Source organism: Dendrobates tinctorius, unplaced genomic scaffold (genome assembly GCF_039654945.1).
Source record: "Dendrobates tinctorius isolate UK_male_01 unplaced genomic scaffold, ASM3965494v1 ptg000057l, whole genome shotgun sequence".
NCBI classification, from domain to species: domain Eukaryota; kingdom Metazoa; phylum Chordata; class Amphibia; order Anura; family Dendrobatidae; genus Dendrobates; species Dendrobates tinctorius.
Window position 1 is genome coordinate 1,476,606 of NW_027361725.1, and position 22,091 is coordinate 1,498,696.

The 22,091-nt window shown below is 46.3% G+C and overlaps 2 protein-coding genes across 7 annotated transcripts in view; one reads left to right on the forward strand and one right to left on the reverse strand.

The window, feature by feature from the left end:
- The window catches only part of LOC141091899 (lysophosphatidylserine lipase ABHD12-like), a 55,356-nt gene extending 34,554 nt beyond the window's left edge, over window positions 1-20,802 (reverse strand). The window contains exon 1 of one of the 2 annotated variants that reach the window (XM_073577673.1): window positions 20,664-20,802. The gene's annotated coding sequence lies outside the window, so the exon portion shown is untranslated. Of the gene's footprint in view, window positions 1-19,910; window positions 20,068-20,663 lie in introns of those variants that run through there. The other variant, XM_073577672.1, reaches the window with a different exon arrangement.
- Window positions 18,836-22,091, forward strand: part of NIN (ninein) — a 133,128-nt gene continuing 129,872 nt past the window's right edge. Inside the window, exon 1 of one of the 5 annotated variants that reach the window (XM_073577669.1) lies at window positions 18,836-18,990. Coding sequence is in view for 4 of the 5 variants with exons in the window: in XM_073577671.1 (XP_073433772.1) it covers window positions 19,157-19,178 (22 nt within the window). In the remaining variant the exon portion in view is untranslated. Of the gene's footprint in view, window positions 18,991-19,097; window positions 19,179-22,091 lie in introns of those variants that run through there. The other 4 variants (XM_073577671.1, XM_073577667.1, XM_073577668.1 and 1 more) reach the window with 4 other exon arrangements.

Below are 22,091 nucleotides of genomic sequence, written 5' to 3' on the forward strand. Positions count from 1 at the left end.
AGGAGACAGTGGGAGCGGCTGCAAGGGAGAGCGACTCACCAGTGCCAGGGAGGACGCTCACTGAGGACTCCAGAAGGACGGTACAGAGGCGACTATCTGGGACTTGTTGCCCTGCTCCAGCCTGCAGCCACCGCAGCCCCAGTTCAACCTGCGGCCGCTGCCGCCTCCCCTCAGCCCGCGGCTGCGGCCTGCTCGCAGTCACTCGCGGCTGCTGCTGTCCCGCCCGAGCCCGTGGCTGCGGCCTGTTCCCCGCCGCCAGCAGCCGCCCTGTTCTCACGAGTGGCCGCGGCAAGCACAGCACCGCCGGCGGCCATCACTGTCCCGCTCCGGTCCGCAGCAGAGGCCGGGCCTCCACTGACCGCGGACCCCCCGTCGCAACCGTTAGCTGCGCAGGTGGCCTGCCCTTCGCCACCACACATTGCTGCCCCTTGCCCCAGGCCAGGGGCCGTGGCCCAACCGTCCAAGGACCCTGCCAGAGCCTGTGGGGCTCCAGTGTCATCAGCGCGCCGGAGTGCGCGAAGACTTCGTCATCGTCTCAGCAACTGGACCCAGCAACTACTACGCCGAAAGACCACCAACCCGAACAGCGAGGGACATCTGGACGGCTAAGTTGACTTTATAATTAAGGACCCGTAGTCTGCCATACCACGGCCCTCTAGTGACCGGCTGTTGCCGGAAGTAGTCGTGTTCTACTGTTTTGTGTGTGCCTGTAAAGAGCCCCTGCGAGGGCAACCCTTGTTACCCCTGTTTTTGGTGATCAGGCCGGGCCTGAGGAAAGTTCCCTCTGGCCCTATAAATGTTAATACAGAAAGCACCTACTTGTCTCGCGACTCGTCACTGCATCCTGCGCACCTGCGAGTACCACAAGAGTCTGAGTGAAGAGAGGAGAAGTGAAAGAGAACCTGGGAGTGGAGCCGAGACCAAGCTCACCCCAGAGTACAGCGCTAGAAGCAGGACACCGGAGTCCGTGGCTGACGAGTACAACAGACCCAGCAGCTAAATCCCGAGGGCAGGGGATTGCAGGTCTCATGGCCCAGCAAACACCCGAAGGCATAGCAGCAGACCAGAGCCGCCATAAAGGACCGACACCTGCAATAGGCTCAAGCTGCCTGCCATATGGGCAAGTACTTCAGAACAATACGGAACAGAGGACTGAGAATAGCTTTAGGCTGAGTGCACACGTACTTTTTGGCCCTGCGGATTTTTCCGCGCAGAATGGAAGAAATCCGCTGGTCAAATGACCTGCATTTTTCCTGCGGATTTCTTCCATTTTTCATGCGGTTTTCCATCGCGGTTTTCCCCCTGCGGATTTGGTGACAGGGGAGATGGAAAACCGCACAAAAGTAGTAACATGGTGCGGATTTTGTACCGCGGGAAAACCGCGCGGAAAAATCCGCAGCGTCTGCACAGCGTTTTTTTTCTTTACATTGATTTTAAGGCTACTGTACATCACAATGCAGAAATGCAATGTTTCTGCGTGGTAAAATCTGCTGCGGAACCGCTGCAAATCTGCATCGTGTGCACACAGCAAGGACCTCCGAGGACAGCGCAGTAAGAGGTCTCAGAACCCAGCTGGCTTTGTGGAGCCCAAGTTGCTTCCAGGCTCCTCTGACCTCCATTGTCATCTGTAACTAGTGCCCCAGCCTACAGTAAAAGTGTGGAAACTGCACCATGCTGTGTCCTCGGAGTTATTTACTGCGCCATCCACCCTGCACTACAACCATCATCAACATCTTTAACAATATAATTGCCCTGGGACCAGGTGCAGACTGGGGTTGAATTTCAATCCTGGCATTTTAAATCACACAGGCCCGTGTTGTCCCTGTCCCCAAGAACCAGATGAGTTATATTACTAATATTACCCTGGATGAAGAAAAGGAAGATTTACTACAAGACCAATATTTCTACAGATACCCGTGGCCTGCTGGGGTAAGTGACAGTCAGCGACTTTGTGCTCCGTCACAACTCTTAACAGTATGGGCGTCTTGAGAACACCGATTTTGTTAACAATGTAGCAGACAAGGCAGCCCACAGCCACACAGGCCCTTCTGGCATTTGCCAGAATTGCCAGATGGCCAGTCCGGCCCTGACTGGAACTAAGCTCTACATGTGGAGAGCTGTATCAACTCTGATGCATCATCATCAGCCCCAGCGGTCTCTTTAAGCAGCATCGGCCATCCTTAGCTGAGTACCACAGGTTGCGTCGCTAGTTAATCCCCTATAAACTTTATTTCCCCTTTAATCATTTTTCATTGGACGCCCAGGGCCACAGACCGGGCCACTGCTGCTGTGACACATCCCTTTAAGAACCGGCCCGGTACCGAGTGTCCCCTTGGCCTTGGCAGACGCTCCACTTGCACTGATACACTATAGCAAACTGCACAGGTTAGGTCAGGCTTTCAGAAGTCTCAGGGTATGTTTCCACGTGGCGTATTTACTGCGGATTGGATGCTGCGTCCAGATGTCACAGCATAGTAGAGGGGATTCCGCATGGTTCAGTGAACACATGCAGAGTCACAGAGCATACAAAAGCCAGCAGCGCTTTGGTCGGAGCTGCGTCCAAAGCGCTGCAAATACTGACCGTGGAAACCTACCCTTATGGTGTAACAAGATTATTAATAATGTAACAAGTAGTAACAGATGATTTCTTCTTTATTTATTTTTTTTACATTGTGCCCCCCAGCAAACTAACAATTATTGCTTATGTGGTGCTGGTGTAGGAAAGTGGACTGACTTATGGACCTGTCTGCAGCAGGAAGGTAAATGTAAAATGTGCCGTAAAAGTGCTTGACGTGGACTGCTGCATATGTGTGTGGGGAGACAGCTAGAGACAGTAGAAGATGGTAAAATACTGGGTTTGGCCACTAGGGGGGAGACCAAGAACAGCAGGAGACGGTACAGTACTGAAGTTTGGCCACAAGATGGAAGCAGGGAGCAGTGAGGAAAGGGCTTAATAACAGCTTAAAGCTATGAAACCGCAGAGTCATGGGGGGCAGAGTTACAGGAGCTCTAGAGGGAATTCCCTAGAAGGGGAATACAAGAAGGCAGAGAGAGTTCCAGAAGGTTGCCAGTCCAGGAGGAGGAGCTCAGGAGAAGAGGAGACAGAAGGGAGAGACTGACAGAAGAGAAAGCTCCGGAAGGGACTGAGGAGAAAGACGGTCGGTGGGGGGGGGTAGCCCTGACAGGAGAGCCGCGGACAGAGAAAGCCCGGGGGTACCAGACGGACGGACTCGGACAGGGGAAGCGCTGTGACCGTGGGCCTAATGGCAGCCACAGTGAAAGAACCACGAGAGACGTCACTGTAAGAGGAAAGAGAAGGTGGTCAAAGGTACCCGGGCCTGTGCGTGGAAGTTGTCGTGCAGTTGCTGTGTGGTGCTGCGGTCGTCGAGAGGCCAGCCAATAAAGAGGACCTGTTAGGCCTCTTTCACACTTCAGTTTTTTGCACCAGTCATAATCCACCAAAAGGACGGATGGCGGATCCGTTGTAGTACTGATGACAACGGATGCCACCCGTCCGTTTTTTTTGACGGATCCGACAAATGATGAATTTTAAAGGAATCGCAGCCTGGAGAGGGAGAGGGAGAGAATTTTTTTTGTCCGGCACCCAGAAAGAATTTGGGGTTAAAACAGTGTCTGGAGGATCCGCCAGAGAAAAAAAACGTTGCAAGCTCCGTTTTGAAATCTTTGAGGATGGTGACGGACAGCAACTTTTGGCGGATCCGCAAAAAAAACGGATGCAACGGACGGCAATCCGTCACAATCCGCCAATAATGGAAGTCAATGGGGAAAAAAACGGATCCTCAAAAAAAAAAAAAATTGCGGATCCGTTTTTTTCAAAACCTGGCGGATTGTGACTGATTGTAAAAAAACTGAAGTGTGAAAGAGGCCTTAAACGCACATCAGTCTCTGTCTCAAGTCTGTTCGCGGCGGCAAAAAAGGGACCACCCCCCCAGTCGGCTCACGTACCTACATGGGGTTTTTTTTGCCTTCCTCTGGATCAACATGTTAGGGCAAGTTAGGATAGGATATGGGTTGAACTAGATGGACTTAAAGTCTCCCTTCAACCTTAATAACTATGTTACTATGTTACACTGGGTGATAATTTTTTGTAGACGGGAGACCCCTTTAATATCTATATGTTATAACAGTTGATCTCTTCCTGGACTGATATGGCTGACAGAATAAAATATTGCATTCACCTGCACTGCAAATGAAGAGGAAAAAAAAAAAAAAACCAGATATAATACAAAGTTGTGTAAATGCATCAGTGCTCAGAATCCCCCGTACACCGTTACTATAGAAACCTAATACTGGAATTTCTTTGATTAAATCTGCTGTACACCAGAGGATGAGAGTAGTTATGATCAGAATGTAAAACATTCTTAAAATTCTCTTTTATCAATCAAACATGGACATAGTATGGGATTGAGACGCTGCCTCTGTTCACTCGAGCATCATGGCGCCCACTTATAACAGGCACAGGGGTCCATTTGGGTTTTGCACAGGTGTGAACAAAGCCTTAGTATGGCCCTCATTATAGAAGACTATCACCCAGCTCTCTCAGAGGCCTGAATGATTTAAGGGATCGTGCAGGACTTGTATAATTGATTACCTTTGAATAGGATAGGATATCAGTATTAAATTGGTGGGGGTCTGGCACACAAGCCACTCCCACTGATTAGGACAAACCAGAGAAGCATGGCTCGGTGCATCATGTAGTGGCTGCGCCTGCTCCTGATATTGCAGCTTAGATCACATTCACTTCAATAGTAGCTGAGCTGCGGTACTGAGAATGGCCAACACACTGTGCACGGAGCTGAGCTGCGATACTGAGAAATTGCCACTACACTGTGCACAGAGCTGAGCTGTGGTACTGAGAATGGCCACTACACTAGGCACAGAGGACAGCTGTAGTACTGAGAACGGCCACCACTCTGTGCACGGAGCTGAACTACGGTACTGATAACGGCCAACACACCGCATAGAGCTGAGCTGCAGTACTGAGAACGGCCACTACACTGTGCACGGAGCTGAGTTGTAGTGCTGAGAACAGCCACTACACTGCACAGAGGCAGGTCCGGCAGCCCAGGCAGCTGCCTAGGGCCCCCGTTCCCCCAGGGGCCCCCAGCTAGCGCCACATCATGCAGCCGCTATAGGGCCCATGAGGCAGGGGGGCCTGCCTGCCCCCAGCACTGACTCCCCCCACCGCATTGAACTATACTGGCGTCATAGACCACATGGTATACAGCACAGCCCCACATGGCATATAGCACAGCACCACATGGTATACAGCACAGCCCCACATGGTATACAGCACAGCCCCACATGGTATACAGCACAGCCCCACTAGGTATACAGCACAACCCCTCCCCCCGACCATGGCCCAACAAGCCAATATTCAGTTACATTAAAAAAAACAAAAAAAAAACCAAAACACAATCCTCACCTCTCCTCGTGCCCGCGCTGCTCTCAATTCCTGTCTCAGTGGCTGCAATGATGGATACCATGTGGTGCTGTGCTATATACCATGGGGGGTACATTATATTCTATGGGGGAGGCTGTGTTATATTCTATTCCGGGCTACGTTATATTCTATGGGGGGCTGTATTATATTTATTATAGTCTATGGGGGGGTGATTGCATCATACTGTATGAGGGGGCTACATTGTATTCTATGGGGGACTGCATTATATTCTATGGGGGCTAGATTATATTGTATAGGGGCTTCATTATATTCTTTTGGGGCTGCTTTATACTATATGAGGAGGGCTACATTGTATTCTATGGCTGCCATATAGTCTATGGAGGGGTTGCATTATATTCTGTGGGGTGGCTGCATTATACTCTAAGGGGGGCTGCATTTTATTCTATGGGGGTTACATTATATTGTATGGTGGGGCTGCATTATACTCTGTGGGGTGGCTTAATTATGCTTTATGGGGTGGCTGCATTATACTATATGTGGGCTGCATTATACTGTATCGAGGACTATGGGGAATACATTATACTATGTGAAGAACTATGGGTGCATCATACTATGGAAAGTGAATTGTACTACATGGATGACTGGCGGTGTATTATACTATATGGAGCACTATGAGGAGTTTATTATACTATATGGAGGACTATGAGGAGTGTATTATACTATATGGAGGAATGAGCAGTGTGTTTTAATATATGGAGGGCTATGAGGAGTGTATTGTACTATATGGAGGACTGAGGAGTGTATTCTACTATATGGAGGACTATGGGGCACATTATATTATATGGAGGACTATAGGGAGTGTATTATACTATATGGAGGACTATGGGGAACATTATATTATATGGAGGACTATGGGGTGTAAACTGTAGATGTGCTGCTGATAACATGATACTGTATGGGGACAGATTGATCCATTAGTGATTGTTCTGTCCCCATCATTCTTTCTCAGATGGTGGAAAGAGGCCGGGAAACAAGTGTTGAACGACTTCAATATTCTCGATCACAGTCATTTAGCTGCCTGAACTCAGTGCATGTAAATACAATTGAAATGCTTCTGTATGATGTGCAATATGTTAGCATTTGGGGTCCCATTCTAAACTTTGCCTAGGGCCCCACTTTGCCTAAAACCTGCCCTGCACAGAGCTGAGCTGCAGTACTGAGAACGGCCACCACACTGTGCACGGAGCTGAGCTGTGGTACTGAGAATGGCCACTACATGATGCTGTAATATAAAGACTTTCAGACACAAAACAGAGTTGTGTACATGTGCAAGCTAAGAGTAGCCATCTCCTCATATAACTGACAAATTAAGCTGCACTCTGTAACGCTATAGCATGAAAAAAAAAAAAAAAAAAAAATGAAATTTGAATTGAATTACTGCACTAGGAACCCAACATAATGGGATTCCTCTCCTGGACGGATAGTCTACGATTATATGGGCAGGTAGGTTCCTGCTGTGATTAAAGCCCCCCCATAGGCTGATGGGTGAAGTGCTCATTCAGAAAGCCTATGTATACAATATCAAAGACCAACCATCACTTCCAAACAGAAATCAGGTGTGAACAGATAAAAGGTGCAAGCTAAGATTAGCTTCCACCTGAATTCTGATTTCGGTATTTGATATCATATTCATAGGCTCTCTGACTGAGTACTCCACCTATCAGCCTATGGTGGTTTTAATCACAGCAGGATCCTATCTGCCCATATAATTGTAGACTATCAGTCCAGGAGAGGCATCATATTTGGTTGGGTTCCCAGCAAAGAGGATTGCCTTGCTGCGGCTGCTGGGCATGCATGCATTGGCCAATTTATGCGCCAAGTATTCTCAATTTTTCCTATTTTCTAGAGCAGTAATGCAATTCAAATGTCATATTTCATGGTTGCATGCTATAGAGCTACAGAATGCAGCTTTCTTTGTTATTACTACACAGTGCTGAGCTGCAGTACTGAGAAGGGCCACTACACTGTGCACAGCTATTGCACGGTTCACTATATTGATCAAAGTCCTGGCCAACCCCTTTAAATCTGCCAACTTGGCAGATGTGGCATTGAGGAATCCAGGTTGGGTGTGATTTCTTCAGTATTGGCGCTATCGATTTCATTCCAAAGTACCTGCCATAATGTCTCCATCTAGTGCTGCCCTCTGGGTTTCATGCCAGATATTGCACAGTAGGGGTCCATATGTAGGTGACTTATCTGCAGTTGCATAGCCCACACCAAAGCGTGCGGACCTGCACATCCGAATAGCCTACGCAATCTTCGCTAGTAAGGGGAAGGACATCTCCCAGCAAGCGTCCAGTTGTATAGGGATGATGGGAGATTGCAGACCAATTCTCTACAGTCTCGGCAGCAGCTGGGGGGGGGGGGGGGGGGTAGGGCCGTGAGTAAAACCGCTGGTTCATATGAGGTTAGACTATGAGCAGACAGCTGCTAATCGGGTTACGCAGCCGCCTATAGTTCTCCCCATTCAGCGAGGATACAATTTTAGAATGAGAGTCCATCAGAATAAATATCTGCATTAGAGGGACGTGTAACAGGATTATTTTCCAGTATAAGTCCTGTGCCGCAGACTGATCTTTTCTCTGCTTCTTAGTGAATTACAATGAGGTTTTGTTCCGCGGTAATACAGAGGATTAGGCAGCGGATACGTCCGTCCTCCATGTTCTCCGGGCTTGTTACATCAGCATCGGTTTAATGGAAGATGGATGCTCCAATTAACAGATACAGAAGTTGCAGACACGTCTGGGCTCTGGTTCCTGAGCGTGGGGGGGCATAGACTGGGCCAGCAATGAGGGGCCCCAACTCTGCCCAGGTGCAACAATATTTATGGCGGATATGTGCTACATATATGGCGGGGGCTCAGGAGCCAAGCTATACAGCCTAAGGTGATGTGCACACACACTTATTTCAGGAGTCTTTCAGAGCAGGTCTGTTCCAAAAATGCCTGGAAAAAAGAATTGCTCAAAACACAAGACTCTTCATTTCTACTGTAAAGCCACTTTGCTGTTCATATCAGTCATTTAAGCGTTTTTTTTTTTCTGCTTAAGGGCAAGTTCACACTACACGTTTTTTTTCAGCTTCTTTTTCAGCAGCAAAACCTGATCTCTTGACAGGAAAAAAGCTGCAGAGAAAAAGCATGTTTTTCTTGTTTTTTCATGCGGTTTTGGCATGCTAGATTTGTCTCTTGTGCATGCTGATAACGTTTAATGTTGCGAAAAAAAGCCCTATTCTACAGAATCAGGTTTTGGCACAAAAACGCAGGAAACCTGATACCTGCGTTTTTGGTGCGTTTTTTCAACACCCATTCATTTCAGTGGGTGAATAACTCTGAAAGAAATGGCATGCTCCATTGTGCAAAAAACCATGCAAAGCACAAAATCCTGGTGACAGAAAAAGCAAGGTGTGTGCATGAGATTTCTGAAATCTCAGACTTTGCTGATACTGTAAAACGCAGTTGAAAATTTGCATTAAAAAAGCTGCAAGAACGCCAAGTGTGAACTTAACCTTAAGTTTTGAAAAATACCTGTTGGAAATTTAAAAAAAAAAAAAAAAAAATTCATGTCCCTTCTATGAGGTTTCTACTGCTGGAATCCGCTCTAAACTAGGTGCAGTCCAATCAGAAGCCTGCAAAAAATAAATAAATACATTTCAGGAAACAAAAAATTCCAAAAAGAAAACCGTTTTTTCTGAAGCTGTTCACACTAGAAAAGTTGTAATTTTTGACCATATTAAAAAAAAAAAAAAAAACAAACAAATTCACATTTTAAGGCTATGATCACACTACGGTTTCTTTTAGGCGTTTTCTGGCCCACTACAAAAACAGTCAAAAGAATCTATTAAATGTATTAATTACTGCGGGAAAACTACTCTCTCTTTGCAAGTTTTGCTTTTTTATTATCTTTTCAATGCTTCAGGCTTTCAAAAAACGCCATATGGTTAAAATAAGTAACGTCCATTTTCTGCTAGGACGCCACTCCATACTTTACAATTCAGATCAATGGGAGGGCTGAAAGGCCTGCAAGATGCCTGAATATCTTTGAGATTTTAGTAAGCGATTTCATTGGGGAAAAAAAAAAAAAAAAAAAGGTAGAGCTTTATTTATTGCTGAATGAATGTAAAAAAATTATATAAACTTTTTTTTTTTTTTTTTGAAAAGATGTCCTGTGCCCCAAGTGAAGAGACACCCTTCTACGACTGAGCACATGTGCACATGGGATGAATACGTGGCAGATTTTTCAGCATTTTTGACCAGTGTGAACATACTCAGTGATTTTTCTGGAACCGATATCTAAGTGATTTCCTGATCTATCAGAGCACAAAGCCTACACTACTCTCAGTGATAAGTCCGCCATGTACAAAGCTGCTTTTGTCAGCGGCAGGGCTGACGTGGTCAGAGCCGGCAGATTTGAAGGGCAGGATAATTCCAGACGTAATGATGTGATGGGAGAATGCTGGAGACATCATGTGCTCATAATCTGCTAGTGACCTTGATTTTAGCCGGCGTCCAGTCTGTCAGATAGTTTGCTGGAAAACTCCACAACTGACAGTAGAAACCTATGGGGAGAGGGCAGTTACTGATCGGGTAACTAGACCTTTTGGGCTTTGTCGGGTACAAGAGCCCAAGTGCAACTGCAACCCCTGCCTGACATATACCAACCCTGCTGGACCGAGCTGTCACTCATTCTACCAGGCTTTCTCCTAGGGCTACCAGATAGATTAACATTGTTCCGTCTGCCCGTTAAGATGCCTGTTTACATACGCGTTTGCCCATGTTTTTTTTTTTTTTTTTTACTGCTTAAGGGTATATGCATGTGGTAATTGCAGGTACGCAGGATGCAGTGACGAGTTGCGAGACAATTTGGTGCTTTCTAAAATAACGTTTATAAGACTAGATGGAACTTTCCTCAGTCTTGGCCTGATAGCCAACAGGAGTAACATGGGTTGCCCTCGCAGGGGCTATAGACAAGCAAACACAAATAGGTAGAACACGACTACTTCCGGCAATAGCCGGTCACTATAGGGCCGCGATATGGCCGACTACGGGTCCTTAATTGTAAAGTCAACTAAGCTGTCCAGATGTCCCTCGCCGTTCGGGTTGGTGGTCTTTCGGCGTAGTAGTTTCTGGGCCCAGTTGCTGAGGCGTTGACGGAGTCTTCACGCCCTGCGGCACGCTGGTGACACTGGAGGCCCACAGACCCCGGCGGAGTCCTTGGACGGGTGGGCCGCAGGCCCCGGCCTGGGGCAAGCAGTAGCGATGGGTGGTGGAGAATGACAGGCCATCTGCGCAGCTAGCGGCTGCGATGGGGAGTCCGTGGTCAGCAGAGGCCCAGCCCCTGCTGCGGACCGGAGAGGGGCAGTGGTGGTCGCCGATGGCACGGTACCTGCCGCGGCCACGGGCGAGAGTGGGGCGGCGGCGGGTGGCAGGGAACAGGCCACAGCTGCAGGCTGAGGGGAGGCGGCGGCGGCCGCGGGTAGGCTACTGCCGCGGGCTGAGAAGAGGCAGCAGTGGACGCGGGTTGAACTGAGGCCGCAGTGGCCGCGTGCTTGAGCGGGTCAGCAAGTCTCGGCTGGTTGCCTTGGCACCGTCCCTCTGGAGTCCTCGGTGAGCGTCCTCTCTAGCACTGGTGGGTCGCTCTAGCTTCCAGTCGCTCCCACGCTCTCCTGCAGTCTCTGTCCCGGTCTGCTGACTCATCGTCCGGGGAATTCCCCGCCTCCTTTATACTGGTCCCTCCCCCCAGCCCATCTGTCTGTCAGAACGGTCCGTCCCCGAATTATGTCCGCCGGGGACAGTTTCCCCCGGAACCCAGATGACGGCTCCTTTGCTTCCGGCCCGGACACTCGACGGGGGCCGTTCCTCCCACACGCACATGGCATCTTTTAGATGCCGGTGTGACCACCAAGTATTCCCAGGCGATGCCACTTAAGGTAAATGCCGGCGGTCATTTTCCCGATGCAGTATGATGGCTGTCTTTGCTGTCACTCTTGCAGCAGCTACGCCGCCTCCATCCCTCGCTATACTGTGAAATATAAAGGTTGGGCGATTTCTGAACCCTGAAGTGGTGAAGAGAAGTGACATAAGAGGGAACATGTGCACAATGTAGCTTCATATCCCTGGGCACCACGCTCATTTTAAGGTGCACGTACTATAATGGGTAGGATAAGCTCAGAGTTTCATCAGTTTTGCATGCCAGAATATGGTGAAAAAACTGATGATAACAACGGACCCAACGGCCAGAAACGGATAAAAATTGGACCCAGCGCACTGATGAAAAGAATGCAAAAAAAACCCCCGAACCTCTGAATGCAGCGTTATGCCTCTGCCAGCAATCTGTGGCACCTAAATTTGACTCTGCATTTTACCCTCACATAAAGGCTCATGCTAGATTGCCTATAGCATCACAATGCAGACTACAGGTAGCAGAGTTGATGCCTGTCATCAGGTATGGACTGGGACTGAAATACAGCCCTGACATTTGCAATCACACAGGCCCATGTTGTCCCAGTTTCCAAGCACCAGATGGGGATTTATTAGTAATATTTCCCTGGATGGAGGAAAGCAAGATTTACTACAAGACCAATATTTCTAATGATACCTGTGGCCTGCTGGGGTAAGTGACAGAATCAGCGACTTTGTGCTCCATCACAACTGTTTACAGTATGGGTGTCTTGAGAACACCGATTCTATTAACAACATAGCAGACAAGACAGCTCACGACCAGACAGGCCCTTCTGGCATTTGAAAGAATTGCCAGATGGCCAGTCTGGCCCTGCCTGTCAAAGAGCAGTTGTATCCAGTCCTAGGTCCTTGAGGCTCCTCTGCAACATAGAAGACTCCAGTAAATGGACATTGTAGTCCCACCTGGGCCACCCCCAATCCCATCAGAATCATACCTAGCCTAGTGTAAACCATGCTTCTATTTATCCTGGGACATGGAGCATTTTTTGGAACGGTTTCTGAAGAATCCGACAGTCCTGGAAAATTCGGGGCAGTTGACATGTATGGTAGGGGACCTGGTATAGGTTTTGCTTAGCGGCTCAGGGCTGTGGTCACGCTTCTGGTCACAATATCTAGAGATGCAGAATTTGCAGGTATTCCTAGAAGGACTCAAAGATCCCTATGCAATATCAAGGGTCAACAGTGATTTGTGGCAAGAGTTTGGGTCACATTTTCTATTGGGTTAAGGGGCTTCCAGTTCCATCATTTCTTTTTCTGCAGTTTCTCTCCTCTTCTTCGCTGGTTGCCCATAATTTGAGGTAGAGCAGTCAGTAGATATTTGTAAGCATTTTGTAATAGTGCAGTACATTACTCCATGTGATTTGGAAATACGCCCTGAGCTAACAGACAGCATGGCTTCCTATACAATGCCCAGACACAACACCTTCCCTTCCTTAGTGCTGCAATGTAATTCCCCTGTTCGCTCTATGCCAATACCCCAGAAGTGGCCATATGTTGTACATCCATAGACATACAAGTGTCTTGTAGACATGAGGTTCAAAGCTGCGCTGTTATCCAGCGTCTATCACAGCCCCTCCTTCCTTATTGTTCTTTGGGCATCCATATGTCTCTGTAATAATGGGCTCAGAGTCTCCTGGATGATTCATCACCGTGGTGGCATCACAAGCTGTCCTATAGTGCTGGGATTATCCAGTGAAAGTACAAATGTCCCCATTACTATTTAGGGAACTGAAATTCATCGCTCAATGCCAGGAAGCTGCTGCAAAAGTCAATAATATTTTTAAAGGTATAAACTGATACATGATAAATTGATGTCAATGTTAATCAATCAGCAACAGTGTTCCTTTTTGGGTACGGTCAGACAATGCCCATGACATTGTACAAAAAATAAATAACAAACAACCCTCAGCAGACACATGTCTATGCTGTACTAGCCACATGCTGGCCACGAGGCAACCTCCACTTGTGAATATGTACTGCAGATGGACCTTACCAGGCAATGTGCTACAGATTTTTACTGTAGATTTCACCCACTGTAATAGAAAAGCTGAAATCTTCCGCTAATCAGCATCAAAATCTGCATGTGACACCTTCAGATGCGGTCATGCATTTTGGAATGGATTAGCTGAGGATCAAGAGAGGAAACTTTGTACCTAGAAAGAAAAACCTTTAAATGTTATCTCGTGAGTGACAACAACCACAGTCCACAAACTTCTTTCAACCAGTGACCTGAATTTCAGCTCTCAATGTCAGGCAGCTGCTGCTAAAGCAGAATATATTTTATTTGATGCCACTGTTAATCACTTAATAGGGCAGGTTTCACACTTCAGATTGTTTCAATAAAGTTTTTTTTCCCTTTTTCAGTGTTTTGAACCCATTTTTGGCCTGTGTGTCAGATTTTACAATCCTTGTGGCATCTCAAAACATAATATAATAAACTGCATATAAATTATTCACATCGACAAGACTCACAGGATTTGTTTCCCACCATCCATTGTTTCCTCGGTTTAGCTGCTGTGATTTGTCTCCAGCAGGCAGACGAGAGGCCGCTGTACAGCTGGTGTTAACCATTGCATGCCCAATAGGGACAGATGGACACGAAACAGTCTGGCCATGTAGCAAGTGAGCACGACTATGCATTGCATACTCTCTATGGTGGTGCACTCACTTTATTTCCCACCTCTTTTTATAACCAGGGTTGGATTTGGCCAAAAAATGATCTTTCTGGACTTGGTTATGGGGTCCAGGATTAGATGAACAGGGTATAGCTGTTGGATCCCACAATTGCTTCTCAAGGTAATCCAGTCTGACAATGCTAAAGCTGGGAGTAATGTCTGCTATGACTCTGATGGAAGTCAAACTGAAGTGGATGCAACCACAAAGATAGACATCACCCCCCCAATAATTGTATTTTTCATGCGGTGACAAATGTAGAGAAAATATGTTACAGCCAATAGTATGGAGATCCCTTATAACAATGTGTGTCCATTTTCTTGGGTGGAAAAAAAAAAAAAAAAAGACACAATAGAAAGACAAATCAACTAGTTCCACAAGACAGTACGCGAGTAATAGGACCATACAGTGCCTGAATAATATTGTTACACAGTGGGCCGAAAACATTAGGCCCACAAGGTATAATAATGTTTTATTTAGATATCCATAAAATAGGTATGCAGAATACAAAAATGCATGAACCTGACCGGAAAACCAGAGGGAAGGTTGAGGAGACACTGTACGCGTTTCGAACGAAAAGTTCAGTTTAAGAACTTTTCGTTCGAAACGCGTACAGTGTCTTTATGCATTTTTGTATTCTGCATACCTATTTTATGGATATCTAAATAAAATGTTTTGGATTTTACCCTTTTGAGCTGGACAGTCCTTTCCGTATTTTGTCTACTGCCTGACAGAGCTGTGGCCCGTGCTTGAAAGCAACATGGAAATATAAAGTGTGAGCTGAACACTTTTTTTCTTGCACATAATAATGTCAAAAGCCCAAACTATAACGCAATATAGTGCTGAAATAATATGACCACAGTCTCTAAATAATAATGCCATACAGCGTTGGAATTATAGAGCTAGCGAGACCCCAGATAATAGTTCCTTATGCCGCCCAAATTATAGGGCATTACAGTGCTTACAAAATAGGACCAGGGCACACATTATAGGGCCATATAGTGCTCAAATAGGACAATACAATCCCTAAATAATAATACCATACAGTCTATGAATATTAGGGCTACAGAGACCCCAAGGAGTAGTGCTATAGAATGCCCAATTAATAATGCCTAACAGAGAAGAGTGCAAACCAACAATGAAGTCACTGAACAAGATCTTCAAATTGAGGAACATTTCAATGGCAATGAATACATGGCTTGTACATATTCTTGTATTTTTTTTGCAAGTAACATATGGATGCGAAACCTGGATGATAAAGAAACAAGACAGAAGAAGTCTTCAAAATGTGATGCTGGAGAAGGATGTTATCAATACCACGGATGGCAAGAAGAACAAAAGTAAATTTTGGAACAAATTAAGCCAGACATATCACTCAAAGCAAGGATCAAGAAGCTACAACTTGCTCTCTTTCAGAATTCACACATTAAGGAACATCCAGCCCTACATAAACCATGACACAAAAAGAATGCATATAAAAAATATATTCCCTTTATTAATCACCACATAAAACCATAATAACCATAGTAATAATAGATGAAGTGGTCCGTTTTGGGAGACAAACAAAAATCTGTCCCAGAGCCACTCACAATCTAGACACAGTATTGTACACCATATAGGAAAATATCCAAGGAGAAAAATAATACCATAGTAAGGAGAACCACAAGATCTGACAAAACTGAAAATCAGTATTAAAGCATCACCCTGCCACTAATAATACATTATATCCGCGAGGATCGCATATAAACAGGAGAAAAGAGTCCAATGCAGGGTGACAGAACTATAGGGAAAGAGTAAATGTGGTTGCCCTCAGTTAATTCTCCCTTAAAGTGGCGGTGCAGATTAAAGTGCCTTTTAGTGCTTACCCATGTGGGTGAGTGTCCGGCTCCAGGAACGTGCCCCGACGCACGTTTCGCCGTATTGGCTTCCTTGCATGTTGGGAGTTGTAGTGTTATAACAGCTGCAGATATACAGGTTGGGGAGACTACCGACATTACACTGACACATCTTATCGAGTGGAATGCTCTAGATCTGTAGGATTATAGCTGTTGACTAGTGTTGAGCGAACGTGCTCTGATAAGATGTTATCCGAGCATGTTCGTGTGCTAACAGAGTGTCTCTGGCGTGCTCCAATAATATGTTTGAGACCCCGCAGCTACGTTTCGTGTCTGTCTAACAGCCGCAACACATGCAGGGATTGTCTAACAAACAAGTGATCCCAGCATGTGTAGCAGCTGTCAAACAGCCGCCAGACATACAGCCGTGGGGACTCGAACATATTATTTGAGCACACTGAAGACACTCTGTTAGCACACAAGCATGGTCAGATAACGCTGTTTCCGAGCACATTTGCTCATCACTGCTGCCAACATTGATTATTTCCACTGAACACACTTATGTCTAGAGTTCAGACATGATCTGTGGCTGTAGACTCATCTGCGCTGCACACAACATACCTACAACAGGTTTTCCAGGCATCATGTACAGTAATTGACTGAATGCTGGATCCTATTGGATGTTATAAGCAACGTGACAAATCAATGACAAGTAAAAGAGCAATGATTTACAGATCCATCCTGTGCGGATTATATATTCTCTCATGAAATCAATGACGCGAGAAGAAACACAGCCTTCCATAGGATACGGCATAATTATCTAATGGGGGGGTGAGACTGTACCATGCTGTACATGCACACAGCTGTCAGGAAGGAGTTAATCATGTCCTACTGCTAAAAGTATAGCAGGGAACAATGCTACTTCTGTTCTGTCTGTTATTGCATTTCAGTCTCATTGACCTGAAAAGAGATAAGCTGCAATACCGAACACAACCTACGGACAGGTGTGGTGCTGTTTCTAGAAAAAAAAGTGTATCCTTTTATTTTCTAATCTTGAAGAATAGCTTTATAAGGGTATTACCATATTGGATATTTACAGCTTATCCACATACATATAATTATTACACCGCAATATGTACCCATTTACAATATGCCCATTAAACAATTAATTTGAAAGAGTCTTGGGTAATAAACAATGAGATTGGGTTTGGTAAATAAGCAATGGGCTCTTGTCTCAGGATGGAGGTGTTGGTCTGGATCAGTACCAGAAAGGGCTTTAAAAAGGGGTTCACTGGTGAAAACAAGGGGTTCTCTGTGAAAATGGAGTGGCAGTGTGTGCTCGTCCACCACTCCAATAATTCTCTATGGGGCTGCTGAGTCATCCGAGTGCAGTCTGATGTTTCCCCAGCACTCATTGACTTGCATGTCCGAGTGCGATCGGAAAATTAGATTAAGCTCTGGCACGCAACAAAATTTTTTCCTTGGACTGGCTCTGTCCGAGAAAAGAAATATGGTTGTTTTCCACTCCCTTTATAGTCAAAACGGAGAGCAAAGCCCAGTCTGGTACCGGTTCAGATTTACACTCTAGGTTTTGAAACTGGGACAGAAGTGATCCATTTAGGATAAAAATTCCCAGCTCCGTGCAGGTCCCACCTCTGATCAGTATTGTCCGTGGAATAGGGGATACCTTTTTTTCTGCCAGAGAACCTCTTTAGAAGGATATTAAGCAAACAGTTTATTCACAGTGTAGTCTTGCACCAACCTAACAATTTCCGTTTTTTGCCATTTTCAAGACCTCTGCCTGCTGCCAAAGAAACAACCACAGTCTGAAAATCCTCTACAAATCTAAGGCCACGTTCACATGGCCAGTATTTCACATTTCACATTAGTATTAGTAAGCCAAAACCAGGAGTGGGTGACAAATACAGGAGTGGTGACGTGTTTCTACTTTTCATCTATTCATTCTGGCTTACAAATACTGATGTAAAATACTGATCTTGTGAACGTGGCCTAATACATGAAACAGTCTGGAGTTCAGGATGTGCAGACTGGATGCAGCAACACCTAAGCTGTCAGCCATAGAGCTGTCTATTCCTCCATCTGTAGGTCCTGGAGGTCTATTCAGTCCTTACTAACCTGAATATGAAGGCATATGGGGCATGCCAAGTGTGGTTTATGCTATACAGCAGGGGTCCCCAACCTGTAGCTCGGGAGCCACATGTGGCTCGCGGTCCCATGAATTGTGGCTCGCGACTGTCTGCCAGCTTGGTGCATTAGTTAGCAAACAAGTATGAAGAGCACATCTCAAAATGGTGAATTGTGTGAGTAGCCGTGCACAGAAGAGCAGATCTGGAAGCACATACACTGGTCTTAGGGGTTTAGAGATGTTTTAGGTGTGGTACGCTGGAGGATGGTACTACCTGTTAGAGATGCTTAAGGCTGGCTATGAGTGTGTTGGGAGTCCTTGATGAGAGAATACTGAGTGGGGTTATTGTGGGAACCCCTGGATCTCAGTGTACTGCTTTGAAGTGATATCTGTGGAAAAGCTTTGGTTATCATTATACCTGTAATGGGGGCTGTGGTTGCCACTACTGTGAGGGGGGGGAGCTGGATGTGGCTCACGCCCCTCTCAGTGCTGGATGTGGCTCCCGACCCTCTCTCAGTGCTGAATGTGGCTCTCAAGGCCAGAAAGGTTGGGGACCACTGCCATAGATCATAGTGACGTGTGTCTGTAGACTTAGAACAGAAGTCAATGAGACAATAATAAATATTCTTCTATTTGTTATTAAATTATTGTTACATGTTTTTGGTTCGCTTCCTGAGCTGCAGCAACCCCTGTCCACCGCCAGAGGGCGTGTGATCCAGTGCATATCTGACGCCTATCATCGTCACATCCCATCCCCCTCCTCCTTCTGTACCAAACCATTCAAACCTCCCAGTAACAGAGCAGAGGGAGCTGGCATCTCCTGCACCCCCTCATCACTCCTGCCAGCCAGGACACCCCCTAGAATGAGAACCCTGCAGAAACAGTGACTATTGGGGTAGGTAACGGTCTAGGGGCTTTGGGGGGGAGCTTGTAGCATCCTGTATAGTGAGCAGACTCCGTATTCCGGATGTCTCCTGCTGGAGTCTTCCTCTGTGGGGGTCACTAGCGGTGCATGCAGTGTTTATTGGTATGCTGCCAGCTAAATACCCAGTGACTGTCTTATGGCTGTCCTTGCTGCAGTTGGTAAGTGGGCACAGAACTAGCATGGCATAAGGGATTGCTGCGCAAGATGGCAAAGAAGTGACTGGTGGTGCATTGGTTATCTCTTGTCACATAAAGCACCCATTGCTGTACTCTATAGGCTGCTTGGCACCCATTGCTGTACTCTATAGGCTGCTTGGCACCCATTGCTGTACTCTATAGGCTGCTTGGCACCCATTGCTGTACTCTATAGGCTGCTTGGCACCCATTGCTGTACTCTATAGGCTGCTTGGCACCCATTGCTGTACTCTATAGGCTGCTTGGCACCCATTGCTGTACTCTGTAGGCTGCTTGGCACCCATTGCTGTGTTCTGTAGGCTGCTTGGCACCCATTGCTGTGTTCTGTAGGCTGCTTGGCACCCATTGCTGTATTCTGTAGGCTGCTTGGCACCCATTGCTGTGTTCTGTAGGCTGCTTGGCACCCATTGCTGTGTTCTATAGGCTGCTTGGCACCCATTGCTGTGTTCTATAGGCTGCTTGGCACCCATTGCTGTGTTCTATAGGCTGCTTGGCACCCATTGCTGTGTTCTATAGGCTGCTTGGCACCCATTGCTGTGTTCTATAGGCTGCTTGGCACCCATTGCTGTGTTCTATAGGCTGCTTGGCACCCATTGCTGTGTTCTATAGGCTGCTTGGCACCCATTGCTGTGTTCTATAGGCTGCTTGGCACACAGGGCATCCATTGCTGTACTCTGTAGGGTGTTTGGCACTGACCTGTTTAACCATCTCTTGGCTAATGCAGTGAACTGGTTAAATGCTTCATGGAGGTCACTACTGTTCTTCTTGATTGCAGTCTTGTTGGTGCCATGCTCTTGTATGAGGAGGGGGGGGTGTCTCTTAATTACCTTGTAGGTGTTTGTAATCAGCGCTGATGAGATTGGATTCACATCCATCCACACCTAATTGAGGCGCGTTGGCTTTTTGCAGTAGTTAATTTACCTCTGTTGCTGGCAAAGCTGGGTGACAGCATATAATGTGGCATTTTGCTCCATGGATCATTGTGACTATGGCGATGGAGGGAGGGGTGAATTGCCACATTTGCAGGCTGCTGTACAGTGGGGTAACTTGAAGCTCATGGGCTCCAAATTATTCCAAATTTTTAGTAGTAATGAGCCTTTGATATAACCCAAAGGGACCTTTTGGGCCCCATAGGCTCCAGGGCCCAAGTGAGATTGCAACCCCTGCACCCACTTTATTTACGTGCTATTGGGTGATCAGGAAAATCTGGGTGTCCAGCCTCTCAGAGGCTTCCATTTGTGGTGACACAGCTTTTCCAGATCCATTAATGTATGCAGAGAGCAGGGGAGTGTGTATTTTCTCTTTGATCTGATTGAAATATATTTCTGGAAAAATGTGCCAAGATCTACAATGTCGTATCTGCTGATTGTCACCCAACTTTTCCAAAAACAGATGAAGTGAGGAAATGGCTAAACAAATTTTGTGGCATGTAAGGAAATTAATGAATACCTGTCTGCGGCCTGGTTGAGGGACAACACTGGCTGAATGCTTGGGTAGATCTGGGTCTGAACACGCAGCCAGAGCCTGTCATGTGCTGGCTGACAGCTCACTGCCTGGGGAGAAACAGCCGTCACCCAGGCAGGAGGTGTTTGTACTTGGGTTGGTTGAGTCTGATTGCCCAGGCTTGTGGATGATGAGATTCTTTGTATTTGTAAATTGTAGCTGTTGCAGAACTACAATTCCCAGCATGAATGACCTGATGGTTGTAAGTAGTGGCTATCCCTTTGAGAGACCCATCCTGTTCATATGTTACATGGGCGCCCATTCATTTTAGGAGCTGTTGGCATTATCTGCCATTTACAAGTGTCTCTGAAGCAGGACTTGTGGTGATCAGCTGGTATGTATGAAGCTGAACTGCAATACCGTACACAACCTATGGACAGGTGTGGTGCTGTTTCTGCAACGTGCAGCAATATCTATTCCTGGACCAATTCGCTAACACCACATTGTGCAGGATGGTGATGCTACATCATGACATGTAGAGTTTGAATGTCTTGCAACTTGCACGGCTCAATTGTAATCTTAAGGGCTCATAATCACGTGAAAAAGTAGGACGAGTCTTGCACGTCAATACCCGGCACTCGAGACCGACGTGTGGGGCTGCATGTCTTTCTATGCAGCTGAACGCTCCGATCCAAGTGCCGGGTATTGACGTGCAAGACTCGTCCTAGTTTTTCACGTGATTATGAGCCGATTACAATTGCGATGTGCAAGTTGCAAGAAGTGCACCAAAAACTCATAAACTGGGAAAAAGCAACAAAAATGTCATAATCAGAGCAGAATGCTATTGTGTATTTTGGAGCGGACACCTGCAGACAAAGCGCAGCATTTCTGCACCTGGGAACGTGAACTGATTGTGTCTTATTCAAAGACAAGACGCAGCCTGAAGATAGTAGCCTCAATTCATCATTTACAGTGATTTTTAAGTATCTTTTTTGTTTTTTTGTGCTGTTATACTCTGTGCCAAATTTATCAAAATGTGCTCACAGTGTTTGATGAATTGTTGCGTATTCAAAGGTGTGTGTGTATATAGAGAGACAAATCTAGCATGCCAAAACTGCCACAAAAAAACGCATAAAAAAAAGCCAAAGAAACCATGCTTTTTCTGCAGTTTCTTTCCAGCCAAGAGATCAGGTTTTGCTGCAGATAAAAAAGCCCTGAAAAAATGCCTAGTGTGTACTTACCCTAAGGGTATGTGCACACGTTGCGGATTACCCTGCGGATTTGGCTAAATCAGCAGGTGAAATGACCTGCGTTTTTACACCTGTGGATTCCTATAATGGAGCAGGTGTCAAAACGCTCCGGATCCGCACAAAGAATTGATATGCTGCGGATTAAATCCACAGAAAATCTGCAGCATGTGCACAGCGTTTCTCA